Genomic DNA, 20,532 nt, shown 5'->3' with positions numbered 1-20,532 from the left:
AAAAGACACTACTCCGCCATGAGAGTGAAGGAAAGTCATGCATTGTCATGGCAACGTACGAGTATGAAAACCACTATACACAAGCATAATACCACTTCCATAGTCACACACTGTAATATTTCTGAGAATACTAGAACATACTTCATTATCACACAATCTTAGTCAAATAACGATCAGGGGCCCGCAACACAAAGCGTAGCAATCATCGCAGAACATTTTTTAACGATAGATTGCAGAGACGACAGTGTACAGTCAATCGTTAACATCACGCGTACGATTAATCTTTGCGTTGCGGGACCCTGGGCCGCGTAACATGAAGCTTGGCGATCGATCGTGGGGCTGGTTTTTACCATTGATCATGCACAATACTCAATGCGATCACTCGTAGATATTGGCCCAATGATCAATTGCGAAGTTTTATGTAACTTGGCCCTGTACACATGCAGCATGAATGTATTTAGACACTTATGTGCTCCAATCCTTTTCCCGCCTCTTCTTACGGTTTGTAAACGTGAAAACTGATAGCAGAATACACATGCAAACCATTGAATTCACGAAAAATATACATATAGTGCGTTCACACTTCACTGTGCAAACTGGGCACACCTTGCTTGTCAAAAAAGGAGCTTTGTGTGAATGGGTTTCAAACAATCTATCTGATATTAAGTGATATTGATATTTTGATTTTGGGACAATCTCTTTGGGTCTGATGAATCAGTATTAGACAAAAGCATAAATCTATATGATCTAGGTTATCACTGAGTTTCTAAGCAAGTAGTTTACCATATTTCCTTCCATATTTGTGTTGCTTTCAAACTTAATATTCAAACAACAATTTGAGTCACCATGATTAAAAAGGGAAGGGCAAAGAGATGAGCTGGTTAATTTTCCTGAAAGATTATATTGAATACTCTATCACTTTCCTTCCCAGTTCATTAACTGAATTGTCATTCATGTCCCATAACATTCATAGGTTTAGCAAAGCTCAAGTTCATTTTGGTCATTTGGTGTAGATTTGGGAATAAGATAATCCACATTACCTTAGCCAAATTCTTCTCATAATGGTACAACTTAAACGTTATAATGAGTTTTATCCATGCGAAATAGAAATTGGGTTAAAAGGAAATGTAATATTTTGATGGGGTTTTTTTTCTTCAAAAAATACAGATTAGGAAACTTTCCAGCATATGATGTACAGTATGAAAGAATTTGAAACACGACTCCAAGGCACTCAATGAGTACTAGGGTACCCAGAACTGATAGATTACCGGATTTAGCAAATCACTTTTCCTCGATGCGAATTCCTTTTTTGCTCAAAAGTTCCAACATTTTCAACAATTAGATTGATACAAATCGTCTACAGGTCATTTATCCATAAGTCAGTAGATGCAACTGATCACAATTTACATTCCCGATGCAAATACCATGATGGTATTTTGTCATAAAATTTTTGTCTACTTCCTCTCCTGGGGTGTGATTCATGTACCATGTAGTTAGTGATTTACACTGACTATTGTTATAAGCTACTAAAATCCTTGGATCTGATTGGCTGAGGGGAGATTAGATAGTGAAAATCCCTGACAGAACTTTACGTGAAATGCTCCCTCGGTTCATGGAGCGAATAATCAGCAACTTTGACAAATTTGCTCTGAGCCAATCAGATGCAAGGATTTCCATAGCTTATAACAGATATGTATCAGAAACATTCCCCTGGTCAATATACTACAAATTCATTGACACAATACAATTGAAATTAGCCTCATCTTTCAAGCTACGTTGACAGAATTCAAGAGTTATGTGAACATAATCAGTGCTCATTCCTATGAATATTCACACTTTTCTTCATCTTTTTTTTCATCTCTTGAGAAAATTCTTAAATAGCGAGAGAATGTGACCTTGCTTCATTCATACCAATCATCATCTTTTGCTTTATATTCCTCTGATATCATTCATATTAGAAATATTACTATCTCAATTTTGGAGTGTAAAGTATAACTCTTGCTTCAAGATATAAACATTATTTCCCTTCATCCTTTTTTTTTCAATCTCTTGAGGAAACTCTCAAATAGTGGGATGTCCGCGGCCTTGATACATACACAAGAATCGTGATCTTCTGCATTAGGTTCCTCTGCTATCATTCATATTAGAGATAGTAATATTTCAAATATTTCACCGTGTACATGACATCATCACATTCATGGATAAATAATATTGCTGTTATTTTCACAACCTTCCCTTGCATCTGGGCAATGGTATAAAATATGTTTGTCCGACCCTCCAAATAATGGAGATTCCTGAAATAATTTGTCTCTGTTTTCAAGTTGACACAAGAAGTCGCTATGCTTTCAAATGTTCATGGATTGAGCAGTTCATGAAGTTAAATCGAAGAGATATGGGGGTTGGACGAAAAAGGTTGATTATATTATAGAACTGCCCCTCGAACACTGTTTCAAAAACGTTTCTATGCTATAACATGAACACATTATTCATTGCACCAATCGAGCAAACGCGCTTTGCTCCATTTTCCTTCTCTGACATCACCAAATACCTCCATATTGCAAAAAGAACATTGCCTTTCTTCATCAAGTATTCAAAAAATCGCTTTGAACTTTCTTCCTTTTCTTTGGGGCTCGCTAGGCATTGTTGAGAATTGCAAGCGTCAGGATATATCAAAAGCAAACGTAGTTAATTAGCATGGTGCTCATTCACTGAGCAGTATTATTCATATTTCATGCATCAAACATCGGCATCTTAATTCGACAATCATCATGCATATTAAGTGTTTGGATTTTATTAAATTTGATTGATTTTGTATAACTTCAACAAAAGACCTATTGGTGGTCAGAATATGGTTATACTTGGGGTTCTGAATAACATTGAAACTTCATATGACTTTCATTAACATGATTTTATGTTTCATGATGATTTACATCTTTGCCTGTGAAGGGTTTATGAAGATACATTCTTCAATACAGAAGGGTTCTTCTCTTGCATTCATTTTGAAGTCCCTTGCAGATTGATAGGTGGTTGCCCAGCTATACATGTCACCCCTGAACTGGCTGCACCGGGGGTGCTCCTCCTTGCATGACAATGGTAGAAGGGCTTTCATTTTGGTGTCTGGTTAACACTCCCACTCCCTTGCAGATTGATATTCGGTTGCCCATGAAGAGCTATATGGGTCATCCCCGAACTGGCTGCTCCGGGGGTGCTACTCCTTGCATGGCCATGGTAGGAGGGCTTTCATTTTGGTGTCTGGTTCCCACTCCCACTCCCTTGCAGATTGATATGAGGTTGCCCATGAAGAGCTATATGTGTCACCCCCGAATTGGCTGCACCGGGGGGTGCCACTCCTTGTACAACTGAGGTAGGAGGCCTGCCCTGGGCGGCTTGGGCCGGCTGGAACTGGTTCACGCCGGGGCTGGCAGGATAGACGAAGATGGTCTGGCCATGCTGCAGAGCAGGGGAGGCGACCGAGATGGGGTGGAGGGCCGGAGAACCTGGCTGGGGGTTGGAGAGTTTGACCAACGGTGACATGGGCTTCGGCTGCTGGCTCATGTGCGGGGAGTAGTGGAACTTGGTCATGGTTGGTGTCCCCTGGGGGTTAGGGGAACCCCCTCTCGCCATGGGGGAAGGGGGCGGAGCTGGAGTCAAGGTGAACTTGGCGGTGAGGGCCGAGTTGGCGCTGCTGAGTGGGGTGGACGACAGGGCCATCTTACTAGTGGGATTGGGACCACCGAGGCGAACGCTCTTGACGGACGTCAGGTGAAGTTTACCGGGTACTGGAGATTTGGGTGTGGATGGGGTACCTGGTCAGAATAGAAATAAAACATCAATGCAAACATTTAATACCTTATTCATACAGCTATACAGTACCGAAGTGTGACTTCAATTTGCCCTTTTTATTAATTTCAGCATTTTTTTATACCATATTTCAGTAGAGCATGATGAAATACCTCCTCAACCCAAATTTCACTGGAATGGTCCATGGGGCCCAATATATGACCTCATGAATAAATAATTAATAATTATAAATAATTAGCCCCACTGAGATGAATATATCATTAGCCTGGTCCTAGATGTTATGAATCAGGTTGATCGTTTGATATGGGTTACAGTCAGCGCACTCCAATTATGTAAAAGCAGGGTAAATTTGAGGTATCTCCATTAGCACAGGGGTCACCAGCTGCGTGTAAAGCCATGATTGAAGGGAACGCAAACTGTCGGACACTCTTTGTGGTCTCTCATTGACTGTGTATTATAAATATCTAATCTAGCCTTCAATAAATATATATATTGAGATTGTTATTAATACTACGTAGAGATAATAAATAAGCCTCGAAATTTCATTTGTATAAAGAAACTAAAATATTTCGAAAGGAGTAGTGCTGGTTTTGTGACTTGGTAACATCATCACTGTGGTATGACTGTATCAAGTAGTGAAGTGAATTAGCATGTTATCACTCAGGTAGGTATACACTTTAAGATTACATTGCTCAGAATGGTGCATTATGGGTTAGCAATCGGGCCAGTTTTTTTTAGTAGTTGAGTGCTTGAGGTGGTGCAATTTAGGTGGCTGGTTCGTATCTGCTTTGACATACACACAGCTTAATAAGAATGATAATAATAATAGTTACATTTATATTGCCTTTCATACGATGCATTTCAGAGTGTTTTACATTGTAAATATTGATACCCCAGGCCCTGTTGCATAAAAGTTACTATTAAGGTAACTTTGCAATAACGTGGAAGCTACCATGGTAATGCTGATCAACAGCCAATCAGAATCAAGGATTCCATGCAAGTCACCAATGGATAGCAAAGTTACCATACTGCAACGGGGCCTCGGTCACAGGATCCATCACTGTTCCACACATAAAGTGCGCCGTCTCCACTCCCTGGAGAGTACCCTGGCCAGGCAACAGTTTACTTATCGATGCACACATGCCAATCGAACCACATTGACGTCCACATCCTACTGTGTGCCCACTTAACACCTGGGTGGAGAGTGGCAAACATGGATAACCTTTAAGAGATTGATTGCGACTAGTAAGCCTCACCTGGTACGACGGGTTCTCCTTCCTGGCCTTCCTCATCCCACGACTGCTGCATGATCTTCTGGCGGACTTCACGGATCTTCAGCTGGAGGCAGTTCTTGGATGGGAACATGTCCTGGTGTTTGGACTGGAATGCGGCAGTGGAAGCGGCTGTGGATCAGAGGTCATCAGGCAATAGTAAATAATATACCACGGGTGCAGAGGATCCCAATGATTGGGTGACAGCTCACACGTGATCAATCATGTATGGTGTGTAAACATGCCATTTTAATAACACCTATGACCAGTCTTGGGTAAAATATTATAACCGAGATGAAAGTACATTAAAATGCAAAGAGCCATATCAAAATTCAATAAAACAAATAATGCACACCATTCTGTTCAAGGTGTTAACATGATTACCAAAACAAGGCAACTTCCGACAATCCAAACACCCCGAACACGACAGGAACTACTAAAAGGTATGCATGTACCTTGTCTGGATAATTCTTACTCATGCCCACAGTGAAGAGCATAGTTTTGCCTACAATATCACTGAAGGTGGTGTACAATGGTGCTAAAACGTTAGTGAACCCCACCAGAAAATGCACTTCTTCATGCTGAGTGTTGAATGTCCGGCGAGCCCGGAGAAACAAACTTTGAATGTAATATTTTATCACCCGATTTCGCAATTACATATCTAAAATATGGCACAACTTGAACACTTTTAAATATGTTCCCTTTCTGGTGGGGTTAACAATTTTTTTTTAGCATCACTGTATATACCCGTATCCCAAGATGCTTTCAAGATAATCATCTAGGGGGAAAGAGAAAGTTGATTTACCAGAAGGGAAGTAGCCATTGGTCTTGAAGAGCTCCGTGACGAGGATCCGTCTCTGATCCAAGATCCTTCGCAGCGTGGAGAGGGAAGAGGACGAGGAGGACGCAGAGCGATCCAGCTCTCCTTCATATTCATCCAATTCATCTAATAGTGGGAAGAAAAAAAAAGGATATTTTATATGGAAGGCGGTCTGTGATACTGTCTTAGGTTCAGAATCCATTTTTCAGCTAATGTTGCATATATAAGGATAGTTGGGTTTTTACAGATGTGTATCAATTCAGGCCTGCCAATATCTGAAAATGGAAAAACGGAGAACATGGGCTTATTTCTTTTTTTATCTTAAATAAATTGAGAAAACGGAGAGCTCCTCTTTTTGGTTGATAAAAAATATTACAAACGGGGTAGTAAAAAAGGAGTACATGTAGTTGGCAGGCCTGTCAATTAGAAGAGATTATCTACACCTGGGATCGATCATTAACATTACCATTCGAACGATTCGACGAGGGCTCAAACCTCGAACCCTGATTCAATTTGATACTGATGATCTGAAAATTAGACCAACTGCTTGAAGACTTGAATGAATTCAACTCTTTATTCATACCTCGCATGTTGGTGGTATAGGCCTCTACCGCCGACTTGTCGCTGAACTTGAAGACAGAGTCGTCCCCGATCACTCTCTTGCCTGGCGTACTGGGTTCGGAGCTGCTCGAGCTCCTACGGTGGGGTGATTTCAGCTTGCATGGTGACGTCGGGTCGTTGTCAGAATCGCATTCACTCTTACCTGGAAGAATAATATTATAAACTCATAAACTTATTTCAGGGGAGTGATGACCAAAATAGAAAGTAGCTTATGTTGTAATATCAAAAAATAAAATGAAAATAATATCAATAATAATTTTTTTAATTAATAAACTTATTAACTTATTTCAGTGGTGCAGGTGATCACAAATTAAAGATAAATTCCAGTTGTGGGAACGATCTCAAAATTACTTTTTACAGAATTCAATATAATGATCACCAAAGTGTCTGTTTGTATGAATAAAAAATATGTGCCAAAGGATTCTGGAAGAAATTGTGTAATTGCTGAGAAATAAGCAAAATAAGCGCAGATTCAGTCTTTTCCGTCGGGTCTTTATTCCAGCAATAATAATACACTGTCCCACGTGTGCCTATATGTGTTGGCGATCTTCAGTGTGGTCGTTTTTTAGCTAGATATTATGATTTCACAAAGTTCAGTTTATGTAACTGTACCAGATCTAGATCCACGATGATATATCAATACTTTACCTTGGTTTTACAGACTTTCTCACGAAATCAGTGTTTTACTGCAACTACGTTCATTTAGCTTTAAAATAGCTGAAATTGCAAAAGCTTCTTTTCATTTGAACAAAGTAAACAAATAAAAATAAAATAAAATACAAAAATAGCTGAAATCAGCTAAAAGCTGAACTTTCATTGTGATGTTATGTTCCTATCATATAATGGCATGTTTTTATTCCTTCACAAGTCATTATTAAAAATTGTCATGAGTTGATGTGCAATTTCATCCAGACATTTTCACTTTAATGATATCAAAGTGTCTTGCCTATTGAAGGAAATTTTCTTTACAATGCTTTAATAACATCCCATTCATTTTGTACATAAAAATCATCCTGAGGCCTGTTTCATAAAGAGTTCCAACTATAGTACATTTGCCACGATGGCAACTACCATGGCAACAGAGCTCAGTAGCCAATCACAATCAATCTTTCAATGGCAGTTACAAAATGGCAGAGTTGCAACAATTACAACTCTTTGTGAAATGGGCTCCTGAGATTTGATGCAGAGTCGAGCCACTAAGGACAGTATCTTGCTTCGTGGAAGTGGTTTACGGTACACCAAGGCCCGTATTCTGAAGTCGGGTTTAACTTAGACAATGGTCTAACTCTGTGCTAAAATTATGGGAAGCCAAAAGTGTCATAACTTTTATTAAGTTGTATGTTTCTTATGTTTACTGTGCTCTTTCCTGATTCATCGATGGTGAAGACGATCATCTATTTATACTTCCTAGGCAATAATGAATGATTTCGAGAGCCAAATGAAACTGAAATAGGATATCTCTACTGTTAGTGATTTATGTAACGATTGGCTATTCATACTTAAACCACAACTTAAAACCTGAGTGTAAGTTAAACCCGACTTCAGAATACGGTCCCATGTGTCAAGTCCAGGAAAGGACTAAGGGAAAGTGGATAGAGCTGAAAGTGAAATGGAGAGGCGAGAAAGTGGAGGTAAGAAAGAGTATCTGTCGGGATTGAGTGCAGTCCTTAAAAGGACAGTAAACCAAGTGGGTGTTTCATAAAGCTGTTCGTAAGTTAAGAGCAACTTTAAGAACGACTGGTGATCTTTTCTTATGCGCTAAATAATCACCAATGCACATTTAATGGTGAATACCATTTAACACAAGAAAGAATCACCAGTCATTCTTAAATTCGCTCTTAACTTATGAACAGTTTCATGAAACAACCCCCAGAGAGGGCAGCAAAGCTTGGGTATCTTACTTGTAGATCCTTTCCTCTTCCTCCTATAGCTGCTGACGATAGCCTCAGGGGTGAGCGGGATGACGTTTCTCTCGTTGGTGTGGTCCTCTGGATGGTACTCAGGAAGCTGTCGGAACTGAGCTTCAAAGTTGACCTCCTCAAGGACCCTGGATTGTGACGTACGGAATCAATTACAAAAGAAAAACAGAATTAGGTAACTCATTGTGGCGTGAAAGGGTTAGATGCAATGGGGAAAAATAAGACTTGGGCCACAGATGTTTCTGTCAAGAGAACCGTTTCCTTGTGGACTTCTGGTACAACCAAGACGCATCACGATACAGGGTACAAAATTCAGCTCATAATAGGGCCACGAAATCAAAGCTTTGAATCGATTAGAGAAGAAAAACAGAACTACGTAACTTGATCATGTAATGAAAGAGAGGTATTGAAACATATTTTTCGATGGGGACACAGAAAACTTAGGTAGGACCCCAAATATACTTCCTTGTAAGAATAAGGGACATCCAGGACAAGACACACTATACAAGGTACAAGATTCAGCTCGTAACTGCCTCCCAAGATATCTTTGACAGAGTCCATCCTAGACAGGATGTTGTGAAGCTCGTAGCAAAACAAACATGTCACTTACTTTTCCATCCCATCGTCAATTTTTCTCTTCAGTATGTGCGAGAACTGCCTACTGCCGTCCTTTCCTCCCATTGCTCCCGAGGTCAATGCATGCGTATCCATGGCCACAGAGGTGGAAGCGGATGCCTCATCGCTGGTGGTGGCGGGCTTGTGGGCCTGTCCATTTTCTTTGGTAGGGGTGCTCGTGTCCTGTGGGTTTGAATCTGGCTGAGGGCCTAGGGAAAGAGGCTGTTCGTTGGATGGCTTCTCTACCTGTCCTGTTGGTTCTGTTGAAGTTTAAGATACATGTAAATGAAAGAGGTTGCAGTAAACACTGATTTCATAAGAATTTCGTAAAACCAAGGTTACCGTAAGTAACGGTCTATTAACCGCACCTTTTTCTCGGCAGGATAGAAGCAAAAGTCTGGGGTGCGGTTATCCACGGTGACGGGTCTGAGCCAGCCCGTCGTAACCCCTCCCGAACATGTAAGACGGCTGCCAGTTCACAACACATCGAGTGTTTAGAGGGGTATGAGCCGCGGTAATGAGAAGCGATTATTACGATTATTACAAATATTGTCCATAACAAATGCACCCACCTTCATGACACTAATTTCGACTTTATTCTCGGTTCAAAGCAGCGAAGTTCCCTTTCAAAGAGACGCCAAGCATACTCGGTAATATTTTGTCACAGCTGAGCGAGCGCGAGCGCGAAAGTTGAGTGAGCTGAGCTAGCTTGCATTGTATTGTGGTTGTAGTGCGACTTAATCTGGCGCTATTCATTTTAACCCTCGATCCCCTCCAAAGTCCCATTTCGCGCCAGCTTAATTTTTCTTTCCGTTTGCTTTTCATAAGCTACCATGTACACCACGCACGAGAGAGACGGCACGAAGCCTTAAAAACAACTGTAAAAAATGCCAATGTCTTTGTTTCTTGAACCTTCCTGTAATCCCGTATCCAAAATTCATGCTAAGACATCGAATGCTAGACAAATTCTGAAAGTGATTGTGAGTTTGTGATGCAAGAAATGTGAATGTTTCTTCCTCCTACGCCGGAAAGACACAGATCATTATTTGATAAGATGTACTGGTAGTGGTACCGTATCGTAGTTTGCAATGTACAAGAACGGCATTGCTGTGTGTGTGTACACTGTGACTGTGAGGTGAGTGAGTGTGTAAGTGGCCAATATTGTCGGGACCTTTCTTTCTTGCTAACATTTGTAGATGAATTGATCAAGAACAGCAGATTTCCGCATACCGGTAATCTCTTTGGATACTTTGAAATCTTTAACTTAGTTTTTGTTTCTTCGTAACTCAAATATAATGTGAGAAGGATTTTATTTTTTATGATTTTTTTTTAAAGTCCAAAGTTGGGGGTGCAATTAATCCACGGGTGCGGTTTATAGTCCGTTACTTACGGTAACTGTCACTATATATCTAGATGTGGTACAGGTAAATATGAACTGAACCTTGTAAAATCATGAAATCTAAGCTGAAAAACGATCACACTACGGATCACCAACACAGATAGACATATGTGGGACAGTGTATTATAATTGCTTGTAAAAAGACCAGACATTTTGGTGAAAAACATGCTCATCTTGCTAATTTCTAAGCAATTACAGAATTCCTTTCAGAATCCCTTGGCGCATGTTTTTATTCATACATATACGGACACTTGGATTGTCATTTTATTGGATTCTGTACCAACTCATTTTGAAACTTTTACAATCTCGAAGTGGAAAGAAAACGATGTTGGACGCATAGATTGGTCTAATACCCCTTTCTTTATAATCAAAGGAGTGACAATATCTGACGGAGAAATAATTACGCAAGGAGACAAACATGGGTTGCCTCTCCCACACGCAGATGTTTAATCATCATCTACCTTTCTTAACAATCATACATATTCATCAATGGGTGATGTCAAGTTAAGCGTTGGTGTTAGCATTTGTGCTGGTGTGGGCATTGGAGGGAGGAAAAATTGACCTTTCTATCCGATTCTATTGCCTTTGATTTTATTTGTTTCAATTCAATTCAATTGAAATAAAGTAAATTCAACCAATTCCATTCAATGCAATGCAATGCAAATTTATTTTACCAATAGTTGGTAACTTATTCACAGTTGGTAGTTTACTTGTGAATAAGTTTCGAAAAATGAAAATGATGGTCATCCGGGAGTGTTCAGCCCATGGTTTTATCAACGTTTCATTGAATTACAGGAAAGCCAAACCAAAGGAGAGAAGTAATCTTATTGGAAAGAGCAAAATGAGAAGAACAAATTTCATCAAAATCGGTTATGAAATAAGCAAGTTATGGACGTTTAAAAATTCTTGTTTTACTTTCTATGCGGATACTCAAATTAGCAAACACGTTTCGGAATGGCAGATTTCGTGGACAATTCTCCATTTGTTTTGTACACAAAATTTTCGGAGTTTCCCCATTATCTTTCATATTGTATCTTGCCTCCTCCTGATGATAAGATATGTCATGGGAAAACATAATTCACATCACATATGTCAAGGTCAGGAGGAGATAATGTGAAATATGTAAAATAAAGAGTAAAATCTGAAAATTTGTGTATACAAAACAAATGGAGAGTTGTCCACAAAATCAGCCATTTTGAAGCATGTTTGCCAATTTGAGGATCCCAACAGCAAGTACAATAAGACTTTTCAAACTTCCATCACTCGCTTATTTTATAACCGAGTTTGATGAAACAGGTTTTAGATTGCGCCTCTCATTTTATTCTAAGATTGATTCTCTCCTTGTATTTTTGTTCCTTTAGAGAAGGGAACCTTCATCCAGTCAAACCTGTTTGAGAAACAACCTATAAATCGGTTTACAAAGACCAGGGGACCGTTTCATGAAGCTGTCAGCACTGACAACTTGTCTTTCTCCGACAGTTACCATGGTAACAGCCAGAGGTTAGTGCCTCTCAGACAATCAAAACCAAGGATTTCACTGAAATTGTCAGCTCTGACAATTTAGTCAGCGCCGACAACTTTCATGAAACACCCTTCAGTTTCTATAACAAGTTCACTGGATACATGTACCTTCTTCATAGAAACATTATCAAAGGGAACGTGAGCCTAAAGGCCACCTGCTCATACAGACCGCTTTTGTAACATACGGCCATTACAGACAGGTTTGACTGCACTAACCCTGTGAAGAGGCCTCTTGCGACCTTTCATCCTTCTTTTCTTCTGAAACGACTGGTCCATCACTTTCTCTCTTCTCCGTGGCATGTCCCTGACCTTGACTCTCTCCTCCCTCAGCGGGCCTTATTGCAACAGATGATGATGAGGAGGAGGATGATGATGAGGGTGGGGGTGGGTCTGTGTCCATGTTGCTAGGCGACTGAAAGACAGTTTCTTCTTCCTGGATTGGGCTCTCCGCCGACTTGCTAGACTGTGAAGCAACAAATTGACCAAAGAGAGGTGAAATACATTAACTAATCAACTCATAATGAAGGTTTAAGGCCTGGTCCCACTGGCCCACGGACACAATACGTATTCATAACAGATATAGCAGACAAGCAAAATTTCAGGGTGGTTCCATTCGTTTTCATCTGCTCCAGACAATGGACAAAATGGGCGAACGATGATATCACATTGGACGGATGCTCGATGGATATAGAGCGTATGAAACACGTATGCAAAGAGTACACAAACGAATACATAACGTTTTCAAACAGATGGCAAGATTCTTTTCCGTTTAACATCCTATCTGCATCCGTAAGTGCAGTGGAACCAAGACTTTAAAGCAAGATGAATTCATAATCAATTGAATTGACATTTTGTAAAACAATTAACCACAAAATTTGCAAGAATATATGAGACATGACACGTGTATGCCACTTTTTGTCACTTAAAAAGTCGAGGACAAGATCTCATGACGAATCCTCCACCAGCGCCGCCTCACTCAGCAGTGAGATGGGTCAAAATAACCTAGCTCTATAAGGGTTAAATCAATTGATGCATTTCAGTCTTTAAACATCTATGTTTAATATCCTACTTTTGTTTTAGTTCAGGCCATTATATTGACTGGCCTTTCATATGCTTGTGTTCTTACCCTGGTTTCTCTCCTCGGCGGCTTGTTGCCTCTGCCATTCTCTTCCATGTGTTTCCTGTACAGACGACCTTTGCAGGACCTCTGGGGTTTGACCCTTGACCCCTCATGACCTCCATCATCTTCATGACCTGTCTCATGTCCACTCGGTCCTTGATTAGTACTGATAAGCTCTGGTTTGTCAGTTTCCAGTCTGTCTTTATCCCTCATCGCGTCACCATCGTCCCCCTGCGTTGCGGGTTTATCACTTGCATGCGAAAGGGGTGAAGGTTTTTCAGTGTCTTTCCTATTCACTTTCTCCTCCCTGTTCAGATTTTTTTCTTTTGTATCCATTTGGGAGTCCTTTCTGGGGTCGTCCTGGGAGTTCCTTGGCAGCTTTCTTAAGCTTTGAACAGTCTGCGCTGCATGAACGTGGCTCTCGCCACCGCCACCTTGCCTGATCGGGACATGCACGTCTACCTTCCCTGGAGCAGCACTCTTGTCTAAACTGCCCTCTTTCCCACCACTGCCGATCACATTCCTCTTCCCGCCCCCTTTCTCACTGGACGCACTCTGGATAGGTGCAAGCTTGGGCATGGCTTTGTAGCTGGCGTAGCCCTGGCTAGCTGAAACGGCAGCCCCTGATGTGAAAACACTGCCGTTGGAGTGGCCGATCTGCATGGTGGTGCCCATGGTCGTACGGCCCGTCCCTGAGGGGCTATGGGGTGGTAAGGTAGTCACAACTGGGATGGTAGCCAGGGTGGCTTTGATCTTTTTGGGTCCCGGCTGGATGCCGGAGTTGTCGATATGAAGCTGGGTCTGACCTGTAAAACAGAAACAAGAAAAAACATTACAACATGATTACCTGCTTTATTAATAATGAGGCAATTGAGTTAACTGACACAAAGGCCTTTCTCAGCAATTAAACCTACAGGCTGCGAAACATTACCTCCGGTTTAATCAGGGATTTATTCCAGAGTAATCAAACAATTTTCTATAAGCTGTACATGAGCAATACAACCAATATGCCTTAGGATTCAAAAGGCAGAATATCTAAAAACACCCAAGTTGTGTTTCAAAAAGATTAAAATATACCTTATTACACATTTACTCCCAGTTGTATATGGATTAGTATCACTACACAGGTCATCACTACATTCATCAATGACCCTATGCGCGTTAGATACGAAGTACCTGGTGGCATTAAAGAATCACACTAAGTCACATTTAAGTCTTTGTGAAACACATCCCAGAGGAGACTTCAGCATGTACAGTATGAGAGAGGGAACAGTTTCACACGAGGGAAGGATTCTTACATATTGTTGCATTGGGTGCAGTATTAGAGTGATGCAGCACCCCACTGATATTCCCTCTACCGGATGCCGCATCCCCTTGCTTGATGGAGACAGTGATTGGGATGGGCTGCCCGACCATAGTCGTCCCCTGCATCACAACCTGCCGCGTGGACGTCGTCGTCATCGCCGTTGACAGCGTCATCCCCGCCGGCATCCCCGCAGGCTGGGGACCCGCAAACATTGTCACGGATGATGATGATGGGGTGGAGAAGGAGTAGGATGCAGGGGCGGGGTTGGTCATGACGATACCGGTGATCGGTTGTGATTGAGGGTGAGATGCCTGCGGTGAAGGGGCAAGGCTCAGGACTGGTGTGAGAGGGGGTACTGTCTTGACCGGTTTGGGGGCGACGGTGAGCTGTGACTGGGGCTGAACGGGAGCCTTGGTTGCTGGTAGAATCTTAGCGGAACCTATAAATATAGAAATGATAGAGAGTTACAGATGTATCTGTATAGATTTATTCATACTTGGTCTAAAGGAGGCAGATTTTGTGTATAAGTACCTGTGAATAGCAACCACCTGTCATTAAAGGCCATTATTTTGTGCTTGCATTTCGGGTAATTCTGGGTTTCAGACTCTTTCCGAATCGTTTTTACCAGCGGCTATTCGGCTAGTGAATGACGAAGAGCACTTTGATGATTTTGATAGGTGTGTATAGCACAAGTGTAGCAAATATGAACCTGGCTATACTGCCATACTTTGGCAAAAGGAAGCAAGTTACAAAAGTATCATTTGTTGTAAATGAGGGATGTGTTTTCGTCATTTACATAGGCATCAAAGCAATTTAACAGCATATTTTCTTCAATATCTTTCCATAGAACGATAATTTCTTCCCCAAATTTGCCTGAACGTGCAACATACAAAGGGTGTTTCAGAAACAACAATAACTCAAATTTGACTGATGTGTCACTTGCTTCCTTTTGCCAAAGTTGGGCAGGATAGCAGCCACCTGTCTACAAAGGCCATATTTTGTGTGGTTCCCCCTGGGTGGTCAATAAAGACCGGTTTCGCTGTAGAGAAGTACCTACCCTGAGTATTGGTGGTCTTGACCGGCATGAGAGCTGGTTGAATCAGAGTCGGTACTTGTATCTTAGTCTTGCCCCCGTTCCCTCTCAGTGCATCCCCTTGCTGGATGATTACAGGGTTAGGAGAGGCCGCGGCTGCTGACTGAACGTACGTCACGGTCCTGAGATTGGGATGGAGTCAAAGGTCATTGTTAACTCATAGGTCTTACTTAGGTTGGGTCCTTAACACAACCCATGCTATAGTGAGATATTCTATCTGCTTCAAGTCGTTTTCATTTCATCTATTTCATGTCCAGAAATATAAATCAACTATTAAAATACATTCCAGTCAAGTCAATACAATTAGGAAAAAATGCTATGTCACCATCACTATCATTACAACTGAAATAAATAAACTAGCAAAAGCAGTAAGACTAATATTTTTTGAAAATGGTGACCCAAAATTAATTATATCTCTTTGTGGAATCTGATAAATTCTTCAAAAAAAAGTAAATTAGTTTGAACTCATTAAAAACTCTGGGGCCTGTTCCATGAAAGACTTGTTATAATTTCTATGACAACTTTACAATCAGCCAATCAAATGCAATGATTTCAGTAGCTTTAAACTGTTATTATAAATTTGTCATTTTAACATGTTTCATGAAACAGGCTCCTGGTATGCAAGAAAATCAGGATGCAGAACTGATAAACTAAATCAAATGAAATGGAATGATAAATGACCTTTGACCTTGAGGCAAGACAAACTTCTGTTGTTGCTGCTGCTGGTGCTGTGATGCCAGGAGGGCCGTATTGGAGAAGGTCAGCGCCTGAGTGGACACCGTACTCTTCCCCATGGCCGCTGCGGCCACAGTGACCACTGGACTGCACGGCTGGGTGATGATGTTCATCGGCTGCGAGCTCACACCAGGCCCTTCAAAAGAAGAAGCAATGTTGTGATGTTTGGAAAACGGTCGGGAGCATTTCATGAAATGTTTGGTCAGTAATTTGATCTTAGCCAATCGGATGCAAGGATTTCTAGTAGCTTATAACATATATCATTGATATTCAGTGTTTCTTGGAATGCTCACCTGAAGGACATTAACAAAACTTTAGCCATAATATTCCCTTACCATTACGAAAATCAAGAGCGTTACAAAGATGCTTAATGTTGAACAAATGACGAACAACAAATGGGATAGATTGAAATCAACTTCATATCGCGATTGATCTTTATTACACAAATTCAGATCAATCGATATTGAGGACTGTTGAATTCGATATGTTTTATTTATGATGTGTTTTTAATGTGCAAGTTTGGTAAATGAATTTTTTTAAATCCATCCATATTTTATCCTTCAAAATAAACATAATGAAAATTCATTTTGCCCAATTGATCGTGGACCTGACCCTTTTTTATATCATAACTAAGCTTCTTGTTGTTAATAAGCAAATTTGAGTGCAAAGTTTGCTATTTGATTAGAATTGTCATAGAAAGCTCACTCCTATTTCTTAAAATGGGAAAAATTCTCGGTATCTCAAGTCATGAAAAAAGTTGTGCATGATGAGCAGACAGCTTTATTAAACGGCCTTAGGTCTCACCTATTGTGACTCTCTGCTGAGACTGCGGAGTGTTCGTGTGGTATCCCGATGACTGAGACACGGTGACTACCTGCTGAGCAAGATTCATTGGTAACGGTTGCGTCGTGATAACCGGGATAACGGTATGGATGTTCCCATGGTTGAAGATCTGTTGGGTGATCATTCCCGTGTTGGGCGCAGCATGGTTGATGGAGGTAGCCGATATGGCATGTGGGGCGCCCCCTGGTGTCTGATTGGTGACAAGGGTGACTTGGCTTGGTTGCTGGACAGCCTTGATGGTCACCTGAGACTGGGGTTGTGTCGGGGTCAGTTGGAGACTCCCGACCTGGACGTTGGTGGTGCCGGTGACCTTCGACCCGGTGTTGATCTGTGGGATAGAGGGCAGGATGTACTGGAGCTGCGCCACTGCAGGATTCTGGGCCATGTTGTACGTCTGCACCGGAACCACGCTCCCGTTAGGTTTCAAAACCAAGTTGGTCAGGACCGTTGGGGTGGTCGGAATCTGGACAGGCGCTTCCGCTGGGGGCGGTGTTGCTAGTATCTTCCCCTGGATAGTATTGACATTGACAGCATTCGTGGCGATCATATTCGTGGTGAGAGGTTTAATGTTTGGAAATCCCGGTTTAGGAGTCGTTGGCGTACTCGGCGAAGCAATAGTCACATTAGTGAGTCCACCCGGTCTCCCGATCTGAACAACGCCACTCTGGAACTCCATACTCGAAGCACGCTGTAAGGTAGATCCTCTGCTAACAATTGCTTGGACTGACGTTGGCACTAACGTCGCCAAGTTCCCGCTTCCTTGGACATTACTCTGTATGTCTGATGTCCTCGCAACAATGACAGACGTTGGCAATGACTGGTTCAAGTTGGCCGGAGTAGACGACGGCCTGTTCGGAGCTATGGTCACATGACCTGGAACGATCACCGCCCCGGGGCTTGGTGCAATGCGCACGGTGGTTGGTAATCCAACCGAATGAGTGTTCCTGACCAATGCCTCTCGAGGTGCGGAATGCTGAGGCTCTTGTCCAGACACGCTACTGTCTCTCTGGTCCTTCCCGCTTCTATCATCCAATCCCTGATGCGATGTACCCTGATTATCCTTAGATTCATTTGTCCTTTCCTGTCCTGCAGGTTCAGATTTAGATAAAGTCTGTTGCTGATTTGAGTCTGCTTTTCCTTTCCACGGATGATACTCATGGAAAGCTTTTGCTTTGCTCCCGACAGCATCCGTCCTCCCACGCGGAGAATGCGCCTTGAACACCGCACCGGTCGGCTGGAACGTACTCTTCGTCGTCACCGGCCTGGAGGATGCTCCGTCCGTCTGATCTCCCCCGATCTCGTTCCTGATTGGTGAGTTTGAATCAGGCTTGATCTTGATTGGCTTAGGCCTGTAGGGTTTGTCAGAGGGTGGGAGCTGCTGCTTCATGACCGGGGAGAAACGCTGCTGAGGGAACGCTTTGTTCTCGATCGTCGTCTCGTTTTCAGATTCTGTCTCTGAGTCGCTGACTTCGACGTTTTCCTTGCATTCCAGATCAATGCGTTTGCTCTGTGTCATATTTCTCTCTTCTCCATTGGCAGCTTGTAACGAAATAAAAAATAATTACATTACAACAGAAGTTTTCCTGGGACCTCACTGATAAGACATCCTTACTCTTTCTTGCATTCAGGATTTCATTGTTCAGTTGAATATTTCTTTAATTTTCTATTCTCACTCACAGTGCGGGTGCTATTATATGAAAAAGCTGTCAACCAATAGGGAAAGGAGGCATCTTAAGATAATGAACATTGGTTGCACGGGCTTTATATTTTTAATTTTTATTCTTTAATCTTTATTTTCTTTAACAAGCGCACACATACTTAACAAGAATGCAAATAGCATTTCCACTTTTTTTTTTATTAAGAGGAACCCCAGGGCCCCGTAACAAAAAGGTTAGCGATTAATCGCTAAATGAAATGGCTTATCACGATCATTGTTGCACGCGCATTTTGTTCAGTAGACTGACTGGGAACCAATCAGAATTGTTCTTTCAAATTAGCGATTAATCGCTTACTTTCGTGTTACGGGGCCCAGACTTTCAAAAGTCATTACAAAAAGCATGAATTTAATCAAGAAAACAAAACATACCGATGACATCGTCATCGCCCTCCTCATCGATGACCATCCTCTCGTCATCGCTTAGCGTCTCCTCCGACTCTAGCCGAGGTCTGGGGTGCTGCTTGAGAGGGGTCAGGGGTGCGAGAGGTTTGGTGGTCGACGGTGGCTCATCACCCACCTTGGGCTTCAGGGGGGAGGAGCGGCCCGGAGTACTGACTGGACTGGGTGTGGTCTGGAAGGAATTATACAAATCATTGGAAGAGAGTTATGGTAATAATCACCTTCCTGGCTTCCCCAATACTTTTTTTCTTCAAATTCTTTGCCGAGTTCCTACGGGAGTTACATCAACAGCGACAGAATAATGTGGTTCTGCCTGTAAGTCTCTCTATTTCTATTAAGATTCTATTTAAAAAGTTTTATCCACCTTTCCTTGAATAATTATGTACATGTATAAGTGCATTGGGTTGTTTATTTTGCAATGTATCTTAATTTGATGACCTCTTTTCTTTAGCTCTACTTTCTACTTTGAACTTCCTGGCTTCTCCAATATTATGGTTCTGCCTATATGTCACTCTATTCTATGTAGATAAGGACCAAGTCCAGTAAATCAGGACTGCTAACACTCTCATACCTGTTTGGGTGTGGGAGGCGTCGGCCTTGGAGAGTGAAGATTGGTCGGACTTCCCATGATCATATGACTCAGACTCAACGAACGCTTCTTAGGTGGGAGCTGCAACATGGCCGCCGACTGGCAACGGTCCATGGGCACTGGACTCTGTTTGAAGGTAGGGGGCGCTTTCTCCTTCTCAGGGATGGGGCAAAGCGATATAGACTTTTCTGAATCAGATTTTACTACAGGGAAAAGAAAGGAAAGTTTTTTAATTAATCAACAATACAAAGATCCTATTCTTTGCTCTTGAATTTCCCCATTTCTCACATCCAATGTACTCTCAAATGTTTGTCAGTGTGTTCAAGATTATGCTTCATCTTTTAGCACTCACCAGGTACACAGGCAGGACTTAGATCAAAGTCCACACAATAGGACTCAACAGCTTTTCACTTCTTGTTGTCAGTCTATCACATCTATCATAATTATATGAGTTTATTTTAAGTTCAATTATCTCAGCATAAACAATTATTGTATAACTCCCAAGGTCCCCAGGCAGGACTGCAATCTCAGACTCGAATGGTCAATCACCTTCTATAACTCACCTGGTTCCAAAGCAGGACTAAGACCAGAGTCCGCACTATCAGACTCAAAAAGTCAAAATTGTCTATAACTCACCTGGTTCCCAAGCAGGACTAGGACCAGAGTCTGCACTATCAGACTCAAATAGTCAATAACAACGAACGTAGAGGGCAGCAACACACAAGCGTGTTGCTATAAGGAAGGTCAACTCGATACGCGCATG

At 41.8% G+C, this 20,532-nt stretch overlaps 1 protein-coding gene across 1 annotated transcript in view; it reads right to left on the bottom strand.

Moving 5' to 3' along the window:
* Window positions 1-889: 889 nt before the first annotated feature.
* The window catches only part of LOC129266175 (uncharacterized), a 69,946-nt gene continuing 50,303 nt past the window's right edge, over window positions 890-20,532 (bottom strand). Inside the window, exons 9-22 of the mRNA XM_054904021.2 lie at window positions 19,752-19,972; window positions 19,151-19,352; window positions 17,026-18,603; window positions 16,168-16,357; window positions 15,451-15,608; window positions 14,386-14,832; window positions 13,094-13,893; window positions 12,184-12,430; window positions 9,043-9,307; window positions 8,415-8,560; window positions 6,476-6,655; window positions 5,878-6,018; window positions 5,058-5,204; window positions 890-3,806 (exon numbers count right to left, since the gene is read on the bottom strand). Coding sequence (XP_054759996.2) covers window positions 3,241-3,806; window positions 5,058-5,204; window positions 5,878-6,018; window positions 6,476-6,655; window positions 8,415-8,560; window positions 9,043-9,307; window positions 12,184-12,430; window positions 13,094-13,893; window positions 14,386-14,832; window positions 15,451-15,608; window positions 16,168-16,357; window positions 17,026-18,603; window positions 19,151-19,352; window positions 19,752-19,972 — 5,288 coding nt within the window. The 3' untranslated portion in view covers window positions 890-3,240. The remainder of the gene's footprint in view (window positions 3,807-5,057; window positions 5,205-5,877; window positions 6,019-6,475; window positions 6,656-8,414; window positions 8,561-9,042; window positions 9,308-12,183; window positions 12,431-13,093; window positions 13,894-14,385; window positions 14,833-15,450; window positions 15,609-16,167; window positions 16,358-17,025; window positions 18,604-19,150; window positions 19,353-19,751; window positions 19,973-20,532) is intronic.

Source organism: Lytechinus pictus, chromosome 8, assembly GCF_037042905.1.
Source record: "Lytechinus pictus isolate F3 Inbred chromosome 8, Lp3.0, whole genome shotgun sequence".
In the NCBI taxonomy this organism is placed as follows: Eukaryota; Metazoa; Echinodermata; class Echinoidea; order Temnopleuroida; family Toxopneustidae; genus Lytechinus; species Lytechinus pictus.
The sequence above is the reverse complement of the archived record's forward strand: the minus strand, read 5'-3'. Positions and strand labels throughout refer to the sequence as shown.